The sequence below is a fragment of the Typopeltis vanoorti genome, chromosome 11 (assembly GCF_054136105.1).
Source record: "Typopeltis vanoorti isolate ZY-2024b chromosome 11, IOZ_Tvanoo_1.0, whole genome shotgun sequence".
Taxonomy (NCBI): Eukaryota; Metazoa; Arthropoda; class Arachnida; order Uropygi; family Thelyphonidae; genus Typopeltis; species Typopeltis vanoorti.
The window spans coordinates 49119639-49141754 of NC_143559.1; the positions used below are offsets into that span (position 1 = coordinate 49119639).

The window sequence follows — 22116 nt, forward strand, 5'->3', positions numbered from 1 at the left end:
AATATGTTTCTTTATATACAATCAAATGAGTTTGTCATGCCTTCTGAGGATTGAGCTACCGTTTGAAAATTTACGAGCCGTGCATTAAGGGGGAAACCAATAGTGATATAAGAATCGGGACCACGACTGCATGCCTCATGATCCCTACATTTTCTTTAAGTACTCTTGGATATTGTATCAGAGTTTAGTTGCCGGCTGGTGCAGTCTTTAATCAATACAAATTTGTCGGCAATCGAGTATCTGATATTAAGCGATACAAAAATTAATGTTAACAGTAATGCAGCCACATAGCCACACACTACATATACACCAAAAAGACACACAAAAAGTAGAACATAACACCTCAAACCTACCAATACAGGACGTTATTTACATTTTCACTTCCTCCCACCACATTTCTTCTCAGAAACTTAGCATTGTACACATGCTGAAGAACCATGCCTCTCTCCTTACAACAGATCAACAAGACCTCCAAGAAGAACTATCCCTGATATCTAACAATCTTACCATGAATGGATTTCCTCGAAGACTTGTCCACAAGATACTTTTCTCTGACCACCCACAAAGACAAACAGATGACATACGTTATATTTTTACCATCGTCATTCCATACTTAGGGACAGTTTCGAATAAGATTGCAAGACTCCTGAGACCACATAAAATAAGAGTGGCCTTTAAACCTACAGAAATGATTAGGCAATTCTTAAGATCTCCAAAAGATAGCCATCCTTTCTTCAAATATGCTGAAGTTTACAACATACCCTGCTCGTGCAGCTTGAATTACATCAGCCAGACTTCAAGGAGCCTTGAAATTAAGCAAAAAGAACACATTGGTGATGTCAATAATAACAGAAAAGAAAAATCGGGGTTAGCTTTTCATTTCTCAAGAACGAATCATATCATAGAGTGGGATAGAAGCACAATTCCTTACATAGAGGAGGATTTCCACTCTCAAATTTTTAAAGATGCCATAGCAGTTTCCCGCTATATACAAAACCTTAACAGGAACTAAGGACTAATCTTGCCCATGATCTGGAAGACCCTTATTAGATCTCTTATCTCACCAGAACTGAATTACAGTGCCAACTATAGAATGTTCCTAAATAACAACAAGTGAGATCATGCACGTTCTATGCATGTATTGTACGCACTCTGTTCTTTGTCTAATATAATTGGAATTGGTTGATTATAGTTTGTAACAGTTTTTTACTTTTTAGTTCCTTATATCAGTTATGTACCCTGAAGATGCCAACAGCCTTAGTTGGTGAAACTAGTTGGTATAACATAGTTGTTTATTATATGTACTTGATAAATATAGTCCCATTAGAAGTCATTCCAGAGCTTTTATGGTCAAGAAAATTAAATGTTTTTTAACATTAATAAATAACTGTTGGAGAACATATGAGGTTCCATCAGATTGATCAAAAGCTAAGGTTATATCTATATTTAAAAAAGGAGACAGAGATGATTGTGGAAATTACAGAGGAATCAGTCTAAAGAGTTTGTGTAACTCAGTGGATGTGGTGTTTGCACACCACAGTGCTTGACCGCAAGAAGGAAGATTTGCTTTTGAATCTAGTCAGTGACTAGAGGAAATTTTTTAAAGTCTTTTTTCGACTGGTTCCCGAGTTAATTGATCTCTGGCACGGGCAAGCAAGTTTTTTCTCCTGGAAACTCGGGTTTTTTATCCTGTAAACTCAAGAAAATCAACCGTAGAACTCACATTATTTCAGACATTAAATATATTGTGTTAAGGTTAGGGACGACGAGATGGCAGCACTTGTTGAGCTGTCTCTCTTCACTGCATGCTGCTTAATTAGTGATTGCATTGAGCCAGCTATCTCTAATCGGGTACCAGTGGAGATTGAACTGCCCACTCAGTCTCCAAAAGTTAGATAGGGCTAAAACGGCCTCACCCACTCCCTATACGTGAGTGAAAAAAAGGCGTTAGCTGCTTCTTTTTTTTTTTATCAGTCTATTAAATACTTAGATTTGGTTACCTGGGTTTCTTGGAGATATGAATGTGGTTGAGAGGATTCAGAAGAGAGTAACCAAGTTGGTTGCAGACTTGTGGAATGTCTGTAGAAGGATAGATTAAAGATTTGTGGGTTACAAAAATTGGCAGACAGAAGAGAAATGACATGATAAAAATATTCAAGTTTCTAAAAAGATTTTCTAGAATGGAGGTAGGGGAACTTTTTCAGTATAAAGCTGGTGGTGACAGAACAAGAGATCATCACTGGAAGTTGAGTAAAATTTCAGTTAGCAAGAATGTGAGATCTACATTTTTTTCTACAAGGGTGATGAATGAGTGGAATGAGTTGCCTGAGGTGGTCATCAGTTTTTTGTCACTGAATCAGTTTAAGGAGAAGTATGATAGGTATATTGTGAACAGTGTGTTTGGGTCTCCAGCAATGAGTCTTCAGACTCCATGAAGACACCATTAATATTAATATTAAAAATAATAATACAAGTTACAAATGGCTGTAGAGTTAGTTTTGCTGCTTCATTTATACCATCTTAAGGCTCAGGAAGAATGCAAAATGCTTTTCTTGCTTACATCAGTCATTTTTTAAACTAATGTTTAAAAAACTTGATGCCAATGAAGTTTGATAGCATTTCATCTCCTGGTTCTCTCTACTGATTGCTCTGAATAGGAGTACAGCGATTTGAAACACCCTGTAGTTGAGTAAGACTTCTCGTAATGAGTCTACTGATTCCATGGAGGTCTGCTAATATAATAATGATAACAGAGTTTCCAGGAATATAACTTAATATGAAAGCAATGCTTACCCAAACTGGATGTGTTAACACTTCCTTCATATATTCAGCTATGGTAATAGGTCCAGAGGAGAGAATCTTTGACCTGAGATATTTCAGTAACTTAGTTTCTTTGCTTTTTGAATGGGATTTAATGGAAAGATTTCGTCTGCTATTTACAGTACCTTGAAAATATAATGTAAAACATGTTACTATCATACTGAGAATAGAAGCAGTTATTAGTAAAAATATATTAAAGATGATAAGAAATTAGATTCTTGGTTTAATCCTTTATCCAAGTGTGAGCAAACAAAGTTTGTGCATGAAGTAGCTTCATGATTGGGCAATTCATATATAGAGGCTAATGACTTTACATCACTTTTCTTAGTATCCCATAATGCAAAAGCACATATCCTTACAGACAGGTATAATCAGTGGCGGACTGGCCAGAGTGTAACCGATGGCAAGTGGGCCTTTAGCAGGATAGGAAGGGAAAGCGTGGTGGTGGAGTACTGCTCATGATAAGTGACGACCTATGTCCTTGAAGAGTGGAGGCTTTGGAAGGCTGTGACACTAATGATTTTGAAAGCATATGGTGTGAGGTGGAGGTGGGCAAGACAGGATATTTAGTGGGGTGTTGCTACAGACTAAGGAGCACAGAGGGTGGGGACCAGGAAATGTTTAGACAGTTGAGCTTGGCAAGTGCGAGAAGAATGATTGTTATGGAAGATTTTAACTACAGCAGTAAATTGGGGAGAGGAAGATGCATGTAGCAATAAGGGAATGAAATTTGTAGAATTCTTGAGGGACAAATGTCTTAGGCAACATGTAACAGAGGGAACAAAAGGTTCGAGAGTTTTGGATTTGGATATAGAATCAGAAGAGTTGATAATAACTGAGATGACATCTCTCCCACCAGTTGGAGAGAGTGACCATATGGTTTTGACTTGGAAAATGAATAGACATGCAGGAGTATCAAAGAGATAAGAACGTATTTATATTAATCACCTGCTTTATTAATTGGAATTATAAAGCAGGTGATTATAATAGTCTTAGATGTCAACTTGGAGAAGTTTCATGGAGGGAGGAATTGGAAGGCCAGGATATCATTGGTGTTTGGGAAATTGTGAAGGAATATTTGTTAGCAGCAATTGAAAGCTGTATTCCACGAGTGAAAAAGAAGAGGACACAATTTGGAGTAAAGTGGATTACAAACAATATTAAACAGGAACTGCATGTGAAAAAGAGGCTATGGAAGAGATAAAAGGAGACAGGTGAAAAGAAGATGCATGAAGAATATAAGACACAGGCCAGGAGAGTGACTAATATGGTAAGGAAGGCAAAACTGGAATATGAGAAAAGATTGGCCCTTAGATCCAAGGAAAATCCTAGGGAATTTTTTAGCTATGTGGCCAGTAGGAGGAGAAATTACTGTGGAAGAATGACATTGTGGGATAAAAATGGGAATAGAGTGACAGATGCAGAGGACATAGTGGAATTGTTTAATGAACACTTTATTGGAGTATTTCATCCAGGAGTCAATTTGAATACTAGAGGGATAGGGCAGGTTCGAGGTTTATAGGTGCAGGAGGAGACTGTGTTCCAAATACTGAGTAGTCTGAATGTCACTAAAGCTGTAGGATTAGATAGTATTTCACCATGAGTTTTGAGAGAATGTGCTAGGGAACTGACAGTGCCTTTGACCTGGCTTTTTAATGAAAGTCTGGCTGCAAGAAAGGTGCCATGGAATGGAAGGAAGGTAAGATAGTGCCTTGCATAAGGGCGGTAGCAGACTGGAAGTGTCTAATTATAGGCCAGTTTGTGTGTCATCAGTAGTTAGTAAGATCTTGGAGAAAGTAGTGAGGGACCGTATATAGTATTGGGCAGATGAGGATAATGTTATCTGTGTGAGAGTCAACATGGATTTGTGAAGGGGGTACTCTTGTTTCCTAGACATAGCAAAGGCATCTGACAGGGTGCCACATGATAAGCTGATATTCAAGTTGCAGCACATGGGTCTGGATGTCAGATTGTCAACTGGATTCAGGATCGGCTGTCCGATAGGTATCCGAGAGATGTGTATGGTGGAGCAATATCAAAGAGGTAGAAGGTCACAAGTGGGGTTCCACAGGGCTCAGTACTGGGACCTATATTGTTTAACCTTTATATCAATGACATTGTCTGTGGATTGCAAGGGGATATTCAGTTGTTTGCAGATGATGCAAAGCTGGGAAGGGTTATTAGTAATAGTGCAGTTGTGGTAGCCCTGCAAGAGGATTTGAATAAGCTAGATAGATGGGCAATGAATTGGGGGGGGGTTTCGGTTTAATGCAGCAAAATGTAAGGTCTTGAGGTTTGGGACATATCGATGGGACGCTGCATAATCTATGGGAGGAGTTAAACTGGAGAAAGTATGGGAGACAAGAGATCTGGGGTTGATGATTGACAGAAACTTGAAATTTAGGGCACATATTGCAAAGATAGTGAAGGTAACACAGAGGATTGCTGAATAATGAGAAGGACACTGACCTGCAGAGATAAAAGGGTTATCATTCTGTTGTGTAAGACTCTGATCAGACCACACTTACACTATTGTTTTCAGATCTGGTCCCCAAGATTTGAAGGGAATAAATTAACTGTGGAATTTAGTCAGATAGCAAAGATGGTTTCAGGGCTGTACAATGTTAGTTATTAGGATTGGCTGAGGGAGTGTGGACTGGAGAGTTTGGTGGATAGAAGGAGAGGTGATATGATCGAGACTTTTAAACTGTTGAGAGGTGGTTACAGGGTTGACACTGGGGAGTTCTTTCGCTTGGTTGAACAGCAGGAAGGAGTCATGACAAGTGGTCATCCCTGGAAGTTACGAAAGGAAACTGTGAGAAAGAGGGTGAGGAGTGGTTTCTTTGCATGGAGGGTGGTTGAACCATGGAATGCATTGCCTGATAGAGTGGTGAGAGCGAGAATGGTCAATGCATTTAAGGAGTGGTATGATAGACTTTGTGTTTCCTAGGAGAGACCTCCCACGACGAGTCTTTTGACTCCATGGAGGCCTGAATAATAATAATAATAATAATATGACCCCATCATGGCAGCTCACGTTTCTGCAGTACAAAACAAGTCTACACAAAGAATCAAACGATTAGAACAACAAGGAAAGGCTCAAAATAAAGGCCATGGTGGACTTGTTACCTGATTAAAACAACTATTAACATGTTAATCCAAATTATGGAGAATATGATAAAAGAAAGAATTAGTCGTGAAGTTTCTCAAACAAAATATTATTCTATTTAAGTTGATTCAACAAAAGATAATTCATAAATCAATCAGTTTAGTATTATCATTCGGTATGTGGTTAAAGAAAGTCTAGTCACTGACTGCAGGAACTTTTTCCAAGCCTATTTTTGACCGGTTCCAGAGTTAGTCAATCTCTGGCATGGGCAAGCGAGTTTTTTTTCCTGGAAACTCAGGTTCTTCGTCCCTTAAACGCAAGAAAATCGACCGTAGTATCCACATGATTTCGGACAGTAAAATATCCTGTTAGGGTTAGGTACCAAGAGAGTGCAGCACTTATTTGCCAGCTTCTTCATCGGTGGCTGCCTATAATTAGTGATAGACATGGACCAGCTATCTCTGATTGGCTACCAGTGGAGATTGAACTGCCCACTCAGTCTCAAAAAGCTAGATAGGGTATAAAGGCCTCGCCTACTCCCTATAAGGGAATAAAAGGTGTTAGCTGATTTTTTTTTTATGTGCTCAAAGGTGTTATCTGTAAGTGACTACTTTCAGTTGTGCCAAGTAACGATTGTACAGGACAGGCACTTTTTGATCTATTGACTGAAACATTACAGCATCTTAAAATTGATCCCAAAAAATGTTTATCTGATATTACAGATGGAGCTGAAAGGTACCATGGTCAGTATAATGGTTTACAAAGTAAAATTATTGAAGTGGCTGACTAATATGTTCATATATGGTGCTATTGTTATATATGTCGTTGTTTCTCTCTATTCTAATTTCTTGTTTAATATACTTCATTAACCTCTATTATCTTTTCTTGTGTATAGGCTAACTAGATTTCAACTAGGGATATTTCCTTTTCAGATACTGGCAAATTTGTATTTATACTGTGCCAGCCAGTATCCTATAACAGCAATTTATTCAAGTTCAGGGAAATATTCCTAGATTCATTGGCATACACACTAACACACACTTAAATAGATATCGGTACTTTGCAGTCGTGACCAATGATCTATTACTTAAACATATATATCTAAAATTTCTCCCACTATGGTTCTAATTTTATAAGTGGTAATTTGATATCTCGAATTCAGGCATGACTCAGGCATATGCAATAAAACATGTTTATTGGAACTAAATGACAATTACAACTAAATTGAATCAAATTACTAAAACTTCTAAATCTCTTGCTAAGTTAAATCTCATGCTAAAATAATTAAACAATTCTAAACTAATCAAGTTCACCTAGGCAGATCAAATTGTTAATCACACAGAACAATAGAAAGCAATGACAATATTACACTAAATTTAGATTCTCTCATACATGCTATTCATAGAGTACATACTATACAACTTGTTGCTTTCTCAGTTAAGGTTATCTACTAAACAAATTACACTTATTACTTCAGTCACATACAATTAGATTTGTTCCTGACAATTCCTTGTTCAACAGAATTTGCTGTCTCAAAATACGAAATCTTATCCAAGTTCTCTAAAGGATTATCCACATTACTTAATCAAACATAAATTTCAATCTTCTATCACTTACATAACATATAACAAAGATCTCTACATTACGATTTCTGCATAGGCTGATGATTCACGAACAGCTCCGCGCGGAATCTTGTTCAGCATAATCAGGAAAACGGCCCGCTGTCTGACATCATAGAACCCTGGCTCGTCCTTTCTCTGACCACCGGTCAAGAATCCTCGAGATGAAATCTGGAACAAAAAGCCTTGCAATATGGCGCGCATTACCTTATATTCTATGTTCTAGCACACCCTCTTTTTGCTGTATCCTTTTTTTCGCATGACCCTTAGTTTTAATGCCCTTAAGATGATCCTTACTCTCCCTATTGCTGTTAGGTGCTGTCTTCGAGGAAAGCGCGCTTACGTTATTTTCCGTGTTTGCTGTAGCCTCCGGCGTTACGACCGATACATGCGCTTCAGATGTGACCTTTGCACTGTTACTCATTACCTGCCTGGCAACTTACATTATTTGAGATAGCTTAATAAGACACATATTTAACCTAATATTTCTTTTACATAGAATCATTAATTTGTACACAAAGTTCTTTACATAGTATTACAATTCTATTTACAGTTAGTACTTTATTTCTTCTGCTCGAGTACAAGTTTTTTTCCTTCAACAGATTTTTCTGACTTGTTAAATCCTGAATGAATTGTTTCCTTTTAAAGGGTCTTCATTCAGGATGTAACACTATGCCCATGTCTTGAATTTGGTGATAACTGAAACAAAATGTTGCATGACTGCAGTTTCTTTTTTCAATTTGCTCCAGAATTTAACAACTTTTGTGAAAACATCATACACGAGAATGACTGTATGGATAAAAGTTGTTGGAAAACATATCAGAAAAGAAAAAATGAAACGATTAAAGCTAATTGATGAGACAAGATGGTGAGGAAAATCCAATGCAGCAACAACTATATTTGGATGTTTTGATGATGCTGCTGTCAGTATTTTTGTAAATCTATTGATATGATCTTGGGGGAGACCACACTCCTACCAGGCGCGTCCCCCAGGTGGCAGATGGGGGAAACCCAAATGGGTTGCTCTGAATAAAGAATAAAGAGCCGTGGACCAAAGGATGTAGCAGAGGTATGGCAAGCTGGCTACACTATTATGCCAGTAACTTTCATGAGCAGGAGAAAGTCTACAAACCAAGATAGTGCTACTGTGTACGGGACAACCGACGCGCCTACTCAAAGACCACATAGAGTAGGTGAGAAATCAGCAATGTGGTCAGCCAAGGATGTGAAACATGTAGCCACCCTCAACATAAGATCACTATACCGACCTGGAAAATTACAATTAGTCCAGGAAAATTTAAAAAGACTGAAATGGAGTATTTTAGGTTTATCAGAGACACATTGGTGCGGAGATGGATTCATGGATTTACCAGAAGGAAGACTGTACTTCTCAGGAAGAAAAGATAACATACACAGAGAAGGAGTTGCATTACTAATTGAAAAGAAACTTACACACTCAGTAATTGAAATAAACTTACACATTCAGTAATTGAAATAAACTTACACACTCAGTAATTGAAATAAACCCAGTGTCTCCTAGAATAATAACAGCCAAACTTCAAGCAATAGAAAAAGGTCAAACAATTAAAATAATCCAAATACATGCACCAGACAGTAACCATTCAGAGAAAGAAATAGAAAATTTCTATGAAGAACTACAATAGGAAATAGATAATCCCAAAAATAGAGAACTCATGATAGTGATGGGAGATTTTAATGCTAAAATAGGACAGTTCACAGCAGACAAAAAAGATGTGATGGGGAAATTTGGATACGGAGAGCTTAACGACAGAGGAGAACAATTACTCCACTTCTGTAAAGCAAATGATCTAATGATTACAAACACATTGTTCTATCAACGCCCTAATAATAAATATACATGGACATCCCCAGATGGTAATATAAAGAACTGCATAGACTATATCATCATAAACAAACAATGGAAAAGATCAGTAAACAATGTACGAACATTAAGAAGTTTTGATTTTGACACTGACCACGAAATATTAACTGCCAAAGTGAAGATAAAATTCAACAGGAAAAATAATATCAGAAAAGAAGAAAACATCAACCTATCAAAACTAAAAGATAGCTCAAGCAGAAGTCGATTTTTAGAACAGATGTGCTTGAAATTAAAACCCTCCATCTTACAGAACAGCGGAAAATTCTGGGAAGAAGGAAAAGAAACAGTGTTATCAATTGCAAAAGACACTCTAGGTTCCAAACCCAAAATAAACAAACAGTGGATAACCCAAGAAATCATAGCTACCATAGAAGAGAAAAGAAAGGCCAAGATACTTGTAAACCAACAAAACAATGAAGAGAATAGAGAAAAATACAGAGCACTAAAAAATAAAGTTGATAACCTATGCAAAAAAGCCAAAGAAAAATGGTTAGAAGAAAATGCTAAGAAATGCCAAGAAGCATACCAACAAAACAACCTAAAAGTCTTCCATGATACTGTAAGAGAAATTACAAAGGAATTCTCAGCAAAAGCAGTAACAATGATGAACAACAAGATGACTGAAACCGGGAATATTGAATATATAAGAAAAATCTGGTCAAACCATTTTAAGACTATCTTCCACCAAGGAAACAAAACTACAATGCCAACAATAGAAGAAAATAATGATCACCCAAAAATTTTACAAGAAGAAGTTAGATACGCAATAAAACAGATGAAAAACAATAAAGCACCAGGCATTGATACTATCCCTACTGAAATGTAGTCATATGGAGGCAGCATATCAATAGAATATTTAACAACCCTATTCAATAAAATATTACAAACAGGAGAGATCCCAGATGACTGGAGAACTGGAAAGATCATCCCAATATACAAGAAAGGAGACAAAAGAGACTGCAGAAATTACACACCAATCAATTTACTCCCTCACACCTATAAAATATTCATGAGAATTATACAAAATAGATTAAAAAACACCTACGAAGAAATAATAGGCATAGAACAAGCTGGTTTCCGAGGAAACTATTCAACAATAGACCAAATTTTCACATTGCACCAACTAGCAGAACTCAGCTGGGAAGACCATAAAGAACTATATTGTTGTTTTGTGGACTTTAAACAAGCTTTCGATAACATCAACAGAGAAATCCTTCTCAAAATTCTACTAGAAAAAGCAATAGACAAATATATAATACAGTTTCTGATAAAATATTACTCTAAGACAAATGCAATAATTAAAAAGGACACACTCACAACAGAACCCATAGAGATCCAAAAAGGAGTAATGCAAGGATGCCCATTATCCCCATGCCTATTCAACATATATCTAGAAGAAGTTGTAAAGAAAGCAATAGACAATGAGCCTGGAATCAATGTCAATGGTTTAAACATAAATAATATCAAATATGCAGATGATCTCATCCTTCTTGCAAGAACCCCAAATGAACTACAAAAGTTGATCAACAAGCTAAATGAAACCTGTAAAACATATGACATGACAATAAATATACAAAAGACAAAAGTGATGAAAATAGGGAGGAACAGAGCTACCATCTCAGCCACCCTAAACGGAGAACAATTAGAACAAGTAGACAACTTCATATACCTTGTATCAAAACTAACAGAAACAATAGATGAACTCAAAACAATCAAACACAGAATAGCGATAGGGTGGACCACCATGGGAAAATTACAGAAAATCTGGAAAACAAACAAGATATCTAAACAAGCCAAAATCAAACTATATGAAGCAATAATTATACCAACAGTCATCTATGGAGCAGAAGCGTGGACAGTTAAAAAAAGAGAGGAGAAAAAACTGCTGGCATTTGAAATGAAATGCTTAAGAAAAATAAATAGAACAAGTTGGATAGAAAAGAAAACAAACATCACAGTCAGACAAGAACTATTGTATAAAAAGACAATAATAGAAAAAATTAGAAAACAACAACTGAGATGGTTTGGACACACTGTACGCATGGATGCAGACAGACTTCCTAACGTCCTAATCAATACTTTTCCAACTGAAATAAGAAGACCTGGAAGACCAAGAATTACCTGGCTGAAATTAATAAAGAACATCTCGGGATGCAGAACATATAAGGAACTTTTTCGAACAGCAAGGAATAGAGAAGACTGGAAAATCCTGCTCAAGAGAAGACTCAACCCGTCTTAGACGGAAGAGAAGAAGAAGAAGATTGATATGATTATCAATGATACAAAATTCAGACACATTTGATACAAAAACAAAACAAGAAGCAAATGTTTTACTTCAAAGTATTCTAAAGCTTGAAACAATGTTGACAGCATTTACTTGTTTGTATATATTTGACACTACAGCCCCATTATCAAGTTATTTACAGACAAGTGGAGTGGTTTAGATATGTTTATTGCATGGAGTTTAATAGATTTAGGTACAACAAAGTTGAAGGAACAGACAAGAACATTTGATAATGTTCACAGCAAGGCATTGGAATTTGTAAATAAATGTAATGACAAGATTTCACAGTTGAATATGGATGAAAATCAAACATTGGAAATTGACTCTTTGGAAACAGCATTGCCAGTTAAGAGGCAGAGAAAGAAGAAAACAATGGCAGATGAGCTTATAGATGATGAAGGAAATTCTTCAGATTCTCTAGCTCATTTTCGAGTAAATGTGTTTAACCTAATAATGGACTGCAATTTCCAGTCACTAGATTCACACTTTGTACAACACAAAAAGTTGTATAAAGATTTATCCTGCTTGGATCCAGCAGAGTTTAAAATTATTGCTGACAAGGGCCTTGAAGATGAAACATCGAAGGTATTATTAACCACCTTACTGGCCATTATGGATCAAATAAGCATTCCCGTATGCTTCGTATCCATCATATATTTCAATATAATATCAATGGTATTAAAATTTTAATATGCACTTTGCATCCATGTTAACCTTGACATCTATAGACATCTTGGCTGTTAGCCTGAAGAAACTGATGGGAAGACAATAGCACAAAAGTTTGCACAAGATGATAGTTCTTGTACAAACTTTGTTTGCTTGCACTTAGGCAAAGGATTAAACTAAGAATAAAATTTCTTGTCAAGTATAATATACTTTTTAATCAAGTGAAAAAAACTTTCCACAATGATCTCACAAATCAGTAATTCATTATCATTCTCATCAAATGGTGGCAGTGTTGATACCTTTACATTGACGTTCTTTGAGACTATCACAAAATTTAACACAATTTGTGAAGACTATGGTAATTATCCCTCAGAAACTCGACAATTCACTCTTTCTTTATACTTATCTCCTCATGCAAATCTCTATTCCCATAATTAAAATACTCCATTGGGATCATCCCCCCTTTTATTTGCCAACAAATATGACTAAGCATCATGATTCTCAGGTCTCTAATATCCTATTAGATATACTACTTATTTCAGTCTCATAGAGAATAAGTGACAAATTAATTTCATTTCCTGGTGTGAAACCACCACCATCCTGTTTATTATTGACCTGAAGTGGCCTTAAAAAGTTCCTGGTTTTTGTCTCTAGAGAAGGGGGGGATGGATTACCTAACCTTTAGCTTGAACAGTACAAATGTGGTATAGATTTGCAACATTTTGATTAAAAAAAAAGCCATCATATGTGTACTTCTATTTCTCACCTTCACCCTGAGTAGATAATTGATATTCACAGGCAGAGGCCTACCAAAAATTAATTAAAATAAGAAACAGCTTGGTTCTATTATTAATGATGAAGAAGTATATCAATCACAACTGATGTGCAGAAAAAAATTAGTGCCACATATTAGATGTTATATTATTATTCTGGTTAGTCTGATTTTACCTGCAAACACTGGAAATCAGCCTAGAACGCTTTTTAAAGTAATTGAGAGTTAACATATTGCCACCCTTAAAGGCTTTAAGTCCCTAGTTGTAAGCTTAAATATTAAAAACTAATAGCAATAAACAAAGAATGATACTGGAGATGTTTAAGCTGTTGAGAGGTATTTACTTACTGGATGAATACCAGTGAGATTTTTCAGCTAGTGGAAATTAAGAAAGGAACAAGAACCACAAGCTATCCTTGGAAATTGTCAAGAGTGGTGAATAAGAAGGTGAAAATATAGAAAGTATTTTTACCTTGGGTATAATTATGTTAAAGATACCAAGCAATTTTAAACCTGGTTTTACTCTTGCTTACTTGGGAAATGGAGTAAAACCAGGTTTAAAATTGCTTGGTATCTTTAACATAATTATACCCAAGGTAAAAATACTTTCTACATTTATATCTCCTCCTGAGATTTTTATTTAATAAGGTTAAAACACCTTATGGTAACTTGTTTTGGCAAAATACTTACAAGCTCTGTATTACTAAATCTTGGTATTTCTAGCCTGGCTCCCACTGATGAGACCTCAATAAAGGTCGAAACCAGTCTGGGTAGTGGCCCCTTGCCTTTAATACAAAACATCATACATCCCCTTCTTGGAGATGTGTTTTGGCATTAAGGGTAAATATTAAGATTAGTGATCGGAGCTTGTTCCACCTTTACCACGAGTTGCCTTGGTCTTGCACTACCTGTAGGATCAGATAGATTTGCATCATTTGCAGGCGCAAACTTGACATTTTGTCTGTTTGCTTACTTGGGAAATGGAGTAAAACCAGGTTTAAAATTGCTTGGTATCTTTAACATAAGAAGGTGAAAAGTAATTTTTTTTTATATGAAAAGTGGTGGGTGAGTGGAATGCATAGCCTGAGTATGAGTATGTTGTGAATGTAAGCAAATGAATGATTTCGACCTCAGCAGCTTCCATATGATGGATATTGCAGGTAGAAGAGATTTCCCCTAAGTCTGTGGACTTTAATATACATTTACTTCTTTCACATTGAAAAGTAATATAATGTACATAACTGTTAATGGTATAAACCTCTCCCCTCCCCAGGATGAGTCTTTGGCTTCAGGAGAGTAAATGAAATAATAATAATAATATACTATAGCACAATCCTTCTTAACACTGTAATGAAAGACAAAATGCTTCCTTACAAGGAAGGGAGGTAGATCTATTTCAAATAATAGAATGCAGTATTAATGGAAATCCTTCATCATTATTATTATAAGCATGAAATATTTATAAATGAATATTAGCAACATCATGTTTTAATGCTATGTAGATTATTGATTGGTTTTTGCCAGAAAAGCAAGTTTTTTTTACAACTTATGACATATAATAATAAAAACATACAGATGACATAACCAGATAATTTATCCTGCTGAAGTAATGTAAGAAATACAATGCTTATAATTATATTATATTATGTACTTTGCAGTTTAAAAAATAAAAATAAAAACTGGTAGTACTAATTATACTTCAGCCATTGGGAAAATATTATGGCTTGCAATACACTTAAAAGATGCATGAATCCCTCCCCCTTTTTTTTTTTATTTATGAAAACCTCTTGAATTAACCAGAATCTAGTCGTTAGCCAAACATGCATGGTTTGATTTCCCCCAATTATATCTACCTTTTGACATTCTGAGTGTAAACATCACAGCCAAGTATGGTATTAAATATTGAGGTTTTATATTTGTTTATCATTTTTACCTGCAAAAAAAATTATGGGTGATGGTATGCTAGTAAAACGCTTTATCTGTTTAGCTCCAAGCGTTACTTGTCTATTAACATGCCTCAGTAAACGAACACATTTAAAAGGCTGATAGGTATTCATTTCGTATGTGTAAATACACAAGCAGTATTCTTTGTTCTTTTCTTAATTATCGTGCAATAGCTAAAGCCACTGACACCACACACAGATTTGGCAACTAGCGGGCATCACACCTTAATAACGTGAAATATGTCACGTAGGATCAACAGCTTACAGTAAGACTCATTCATTATACTGCTTACTCCAGGTAACGAAGGTGCAGCTTGTTTCTCAACTTCTTGATAGCATTTTTTATCTTTTTTTTTCACCAATAATACGAAATATATTACTGGTATTACGTAAGTCATCAGGAAGTGACATATCAACGGCACGTCATGAAAGTAAACAAGCGAAACTGTCTGCTTTGAAGAAAATGTATGTAGTAGGAAACGATACAATATCTTGGAATTCGATGGTCTCGTTTTATAAATAGCTGGCGTTGAGTGCTTTCCTCGTTAATTCACAAATCCTTTCTTAACAGATATGATCATGCTGAAGAAAATTTTAATTTTTATGTTTTTAACTATACTTTTATATACAATTTATACTCTATGTCGTACCGGTACAGTGCAGCATGAGCAGCTGTGTATTACAGATGATTCATCAGATGATGTTTTGGAGAAGGCAGCGTGTTTTTGTAAAGTAAGGTTTCTAATATTTTTGACTTAATATTCTTTAAGTGTTTTTGTGTAATAAAGATTTAAAAATTGTGCTGATTACATTATCAGTTTTATAGTTTTTTTCCTCACCATTTCAACAGATATAAACTGCTTGGTATAAATATCTTGAAATTATTATTATTTCGGGCGACTCCAGGAGTCCTTAGACTCATCGAGGGGAAATGATACAGCTATTTTATTATTACACCCTCCATGGAATCGGCAGACTCATCATGGGGGGTTAATTTTAGGCCAGAATTTTTCGATTAAAATGTAATCGCTTTTAATGCCATTATTAAGGTTTATGATATGCAAGGTTGTGTATTTTTCAAGGGTTCTCTTAAGCAAAAATGCCTGCATAGCCATCACACACACACACACAATGTATCATTTGGAGAAAAACCAGATGTGAAAGGCTGATATGGAGTAGATTTGTTCATTCATGAAAGCGAGATATTATTGCATATAAGTGTAAATATGTAGCCTTTGTTGGTTCATGAGTATGTGACTAAGAGTTTATAAGACAAAACACTAAAATAAGATGATTACATTTATTTTAATTGACGACATGATGTTTCATCCTAATTGCACAGGATTTCGTAAGTTGTAAACATACAAACTAGTAGATGAAACAGTAAGGACTAACAAGCATGATAACTAATATACAGTTATTCAAGAGACTGACGTTATTTAAAAATATTTCTAATTGTTCAGAACGTTGCACTCTGACAAGTTGATATTTGATTTAGTATTTAGATGTTTAGGATTTAATGCCATTTCCAAAGACTCCCAGATTTTTCTCGCTGTATCATAGCAGTGGTATAATAGTTTCAATTTATCCCATAAAACTTGATGTTTCATTTGCTAAGTACCAATAATTTGAAATTATTATGTTAGAACTCTATTAATTTATTAAACAGGTTAGAAGACATAAGTAACACTAATTACCAACAACTCGAATAATTTAAAATTTCTCATTAAGCATCATCATGGTGAATGCTACAAAATACAATATTAACAAGATGAGCCAGAGCACTGTGCATTTAACAAGCTCATGAACATCACTAGATAGAGATAAGAAAGGTTAACAACATGGTAAGGAAGGCAAAAGTAAATTATGAGCTGAAATTAGCTGTGCAGTCCAAACGGAATCATTTTCACCAGAGGTTAGGCCAATAATTGTTGTAACCATTGATCAGTAACTTTAGCAAACCATGTAGATTGTAGTGCAGCTTGTTTCCCTGTATATATATATATATATATATATATGTGTGTGTGTGTATGCCCCAGATGATGACCTTGATATGAAGGTTGAAACATCGAGTGTTCATTTTGTTTTAAACTAAAGTTTTGCTCTAACATGATAGTTGTCTCCATAATTTTCCATAATGTATTCTGATGACCGTGTAAGCACGAAAGAAAAGAATCCTAAAGAGTTCTTTGCTATGTTTTATAGAAGAGGAAAAAATGGAAACAATAGGAGAGAGGGAATGGTAAGAGGTATAATGTATGGGGACTCACTGATCTGTAGTGCTCAAGATAGGATGTGTGTGAGGAGTGTTTGCCAGGAGGAATGATAGAAAGGGTGGCTTTGGCAGTTAAGAGAGATGAAGGGGTGGATGAGATGATTGTGATGGTGGGAACAAATGACTTGAGTGGTGGTGTAAATAGGGCAGCGAGAGATATGAGATTTTTGCTTGAGATGGTACGAAAGAAGACACAGAGAGGAAAGATAGTGTGTATGTGTTGCCTAGGTATGATAATGACGAACTGAGCAGAAGAGTGGTAATATTGAATGACATAATAACTAGAATGTGTGACAAGAGAGGACTGGAATATGTGGATGCTTGGAGTGCGTTTGAGGACAGAGAGGAATTGTATGCAAGAGACCACTTACATTTGAATGAGGAAGGACGTAGGCATCTTGAGAGATTGCTGTTCTGAAAAAGTCAATGTGTCCCAGGGAGGATAGTAGCAGTGGTGGCCTCTTGTGGGAATGGGTACTTGGGAGAAGGGGGACGATATCAGGGAACATTGAGGACAGAGAGGAATTGTATGCAAGAGACCACTTACATTTGAATGAGGAAGGACATAGGCATCTGGAGAGATTGCTGTTCTGAAAAAGTCTGTGTCCCAGGGAGGATGGAAGCAGGGGTGGCCTCTTGTGGGAATGGGTACTTGGGAGAAGGGGGACGACATCAGGTAACACTGAGCCCAGTGGAATCTAGAGGGGATAATGCTGGGTATAGAAACAACGGCATTTATATGCTATATACTAATGCCAGGAGTATCCGGAATAAGGGAGAGGAATTGGTGGCGCAGATAGCATCAGCCTGGCCAAAAATTATTGGGATCACTGAGAAGTGGTTGACAGAAGAGGATATAATGACAGGAATAAAAGTCGCTGGGTACAGCATTTTTCGGCAGGATAGGAAGGGAAAGCGTGGTGGTGGAGTACTGCTTATGATAAGTGACGAACTATGTCTTCTAAGAGTGGAGACTTTGGAAGGCAGTGACACTAATGATTTCGAAAGCATATGGTGTGAGGTTGAGGTGGGCAAGACAGGATATTTAGTGGGGTGTTGCTACAGACCCAGGAGTACAGAGGGTGGGGACCAGGAAATGTTTAGACAGTTGAGTTTGGCAAGTGCAAGAAGAATGATTGTTATGAGAGATTTTAACTACAGTAGTATAAACTGGGGAGAGGAAGATGCATGTAGCAATAAGGGAATGGAATGTCTAGAATTCTTGAGGGACAATTGTCTTAGGCAACATGTAATAGAGGGAACAAGAGGTTTTGGATTTTGTTATAGCATCAGAAGAGTTGATAATAACTGAGATGACATCTCTCCCACCAGTTGGAGAGAGTGACCATATGGTTTTGACTTGGAAAATGAATAGACATGCAGAAGTATCAAAGAGACGGGAACGTATGTGGAATTATAAGGCAAGTGATTATAATAGTCTAAGACATCAACTTGGGGAAGTTTCATGGAAGGAGGAATTGGAAGGTCGGGATATCATTAGTGCACGGGAAATTATGAAAGAATATTTGTTAGCAGCAATGGTAAGTTGTATACCACGAGTGAACAAGAGGACACAATTTGGAGTAAAGTGGATGACAAACAATATTAAACAGGAACTGCATGCGAAAAAGAGGCTGTGGAAGAGATATAAGGAGACAGGAGAAGAGAAGATGCATGAAGAGTATAAGACACAGGCCAGAAGAGTGACAAGTATGGTATAAAGACGAAACTGGAATATGAGAGAGGAGATTAGCCCTAAGATCCAAAGAAAATTCTAGGGAAATTTTTAGATATGTGGCCAGTAGGAGGAGAAATGACTGTGGAAGAATGATATTGTGGGATAAAAATGGGAATAGAGTGACTGATGCAGAAGACATAGTGGAATTGTTCAATGAACACTTTATTGGAGTATTTCATCCTGGAGGACTCAGTTTTAATGCTATAGGGATAGGGCAGGTTCAAGGTTTAGAGGTACAAGAGGAGACTATGTTTCAAATATTCAGTACTCTGGATGTCAGTAAAGCTGTGGGACTGGATGGTATTTCACCACGAGTTTTGAGAGAATGTGCTAGGGAACTGACAGTGCCTTTGACCTGGCTTTTCAATGAAAGTCTGGCTGCTGGAAAGGTACCCATGGAATGGAAGGAAGGTAAGATAGTGCCATTGCATAAGGGTGGTAGCAGACTGGAAGTGTCTAATTATAGACCAGTTTGTGTGTCATCAGTAGTTAGTAAGATCTTGGAGAAAGTAGTGAAAGACCGTATACAGCATTGGGCAGATGAGGGTAATGTTATCTGTGAGAGTCAACATGGATTTGTGAAGGGGTGCTCTTGTTTTAGCAATATACTAGCCTTTTATGATAAAATTACAAGAGCATTAGATGAGGGGAAAGGCATATACTGCCATTTTCTTAGACTTAGCGAAGGCATTTAACAGGGTACCGTATGATAAGCTGATATTTAAGTTGCAGCACATGGGTCTGGATGTCAGGTTGGTCAACTGGATTCAGGATTGGCTGTCCGATAGGTATCAGAGAGTTGTGTATGGTTGGGCAGTTTCGAGGAAGCAGAGGGTTACAATTGGGGTTCCACAGGGCTCAGTACTGGGACCTATATTGTTTAACCTTTATATCAATGACATTGTCTGTGGATTGCAAGGGGATATTCAGTTGTTTGCAGATGATGCGAAGCTGGGAAAGATTATTAGTAATAGTGCAGATGTGGCAGCCCTGCAAGAGGATTTCAATAAGCTAGATAGATGGGCAAATGAATGGGGGTGTCGGTTTAATGCAGCAAAATGTAAGGTCTTGAGGTTTGGGAAACATCGAAGGGACACTGCATACTCTGTGGGAGCAGTTATACTGGAGGAAGTAGGGGAGACGAGATCTGGGGTTGATGATTGATAGTAACCTGAAATTTACGGGACATATTGCAAAGGTGGCGAAGGTAACACAGAGGATTGCTGCAATAATGAGAAGGACACTGACCTGCAGAGATAAAACAGTTATCATTCCATTGTATAAGACCCTGATCAGATCACACTTGGACTATTGTTCTCAGATTTGGTCCCCAGGATTTGAAGGAGATAAATTATGTGTGGAAAGGGTATAAAAGCAGATAACAAAGATGGCTTGAGGAGTGTAGAATGATAGTTATGAGGATCGGCTGAGGGAATGTGGACTGCAGAGTTTGGTGAATAGAAGAAGGAGAGGTGATATGATTGAGACTTTTAAACTGTTGAGAGGTGGTTACTGGGTTGACATTGGGGAGTTCTTTCGCAGCGGGAAGATGCGATGACAAGAGGCCATCCTTTGAAGGTACGAAAGGAAACTGTAAGCAAGAGGATGAGGAGTGGTTTCTTTGCATGGAGGGTGGCTGAACCATGGAATTCATTGCCTGATGGAGTGGTGAGAGCGAGAACAGTCAATGAGTTCAAGGAGTGGTATGATAGACTTTGTGTTTCTTAGTCGGGGACCTCTCCTCGATGAGTCTCGATAGACTTTGTGTTTCTTAGGAATGACCTCCCATGATGAGTCTTTTGACTCCATGGAGGCCTGAATAATAATAATGTACCCAGTAAGAGGAAAAATGATTATGGGAAGACATCTTTAAGGAATTCTGCTGGTGTATGATAGTAACAGAACCTGAAAAATAGTTGAATGATTATCTGTGAAGATTTATTATGTGTGTGTGTGTGTTTATATATATATATATATATATATATATACATATACACACTGCTCAAAACAGTTAGAGGATATTTTAGTTTCTGTCCGATAATTATAAATTTCTGCAAATAATTATAACTATTTGGTACTTTATACATGAATAAATATTTCTTACTTATGTGGATAGGGATTACATAAGTAATTGATGAGATTACGTAAGTAATTGATGAGATATTGTTTAAATAATCGATATGTATTACAAATTTAACAAATTATAAATTTTATTATTATTATTATTATTATTATTATTTGACACCTCCAGGGAGTCCAAAGACTCATCGAGGGAGAGCCTGCCAACAGCATTGAATGATTGGACCCCTTCCAACTACTAACCGCGCTCAAACTTACTTAACTGAGCCATTAGTAGCAGAGGCTCTAGCAATCGACCAGCCTTTGAATAGCCAAAAATTCTTTGTTAATTTTTAATAGGGTGTATGGTCTCCATTAACACCCAGAACAGCAGTACATCTTGATTGCATGAATCTGATAAGATCAAGCAGTTCTTGTGGGATATTTCCCCACTCTTCTGTGAGAGCACGAACTCTTGAAGCGATCGTGGTGGCACCAGTCGAGCAGAAACGTGCCTACCTAAAGCATCCCAGGCATGTTCGATTGGATTACAATCTGGTGAACAGGCAGGCTAGTCAATTTCATTCAATACCTTCTTTCTTAAACCACTCTTGTACCAAGTTTGCATGGTGTGGACGAGATTGTCATCCATAAAAATGAATTCTTGGCCAATTGCAGCAGCAGATGGACGAACTATAGGTTCCAAAATCTCATTGCGATACTTTTGGGCTATTAAGGAACTGTTTCTGATAAAATAGAAATCAGTATGGCTACCTATACTTATTACATCCCATACTATCAAACTTCCACCTTGATGTTGGGGTCATTCATGAACAAACTGTGGATTATTTCTTGTTCCACTTTCATACCATATCAAGATACGTCGGTTATCTGGTTGCAGACTGAACCTGGACTAATCACTAAAAAGT

At 36.8% G+C, this 22116-nt stretch overlaps 2 protein-coding genes across 3 annotated transcripts in view; one reads left to right on the forward strand and one right to left on the reverse strand.

The window, feature by feature from the left end:
- Positions 1-15240, reverse strand: part of LOC150101562 (protein arginine methyltransferase NDUFAF7, mitochondrial) — a 158645-nt gene extending 143405 nt beyond the window's left edge. For both annotated transcript variants that reach the window (XM_090401052.1, XM_090401051.1), the window contains exons 1-2: positions 15107-15240; positions 2794-2945 (exon numbers count right to left, since the gene is read on the reverse strand). In XM_090401052.1, coding sequence (XP_090257178.1) covers positions 2794-2945; positions 15107-15230 — 276 coding nt within the window. In that variant the 5' untranslated portion in view covers positions 15231-15240. The remainder of the gene's footprint in view (positions 1-2793; positions 2946-15106) is intronic.
- Positions 15241-15676: 436 nt separating this feature from the next.
- The window catches only part of LOC150101563 (ERO1-like protein alpha), a 223326-nt gene continuing 216886 nt past the window's right edge, over positions 15677-22116 (forward strand). Inside the window, exon 1 of the mRNA XM_090401050.1 lies at positions 15677-15848. Within this exon, the coding sequence (XP_090257176.1) occupies positions 15690-15848 (159 nt within the window). The 5' untranslated portion in view covers positions 15677-15689. The remainder of the gene's footprint in view (positions 15849-22116) is intronic.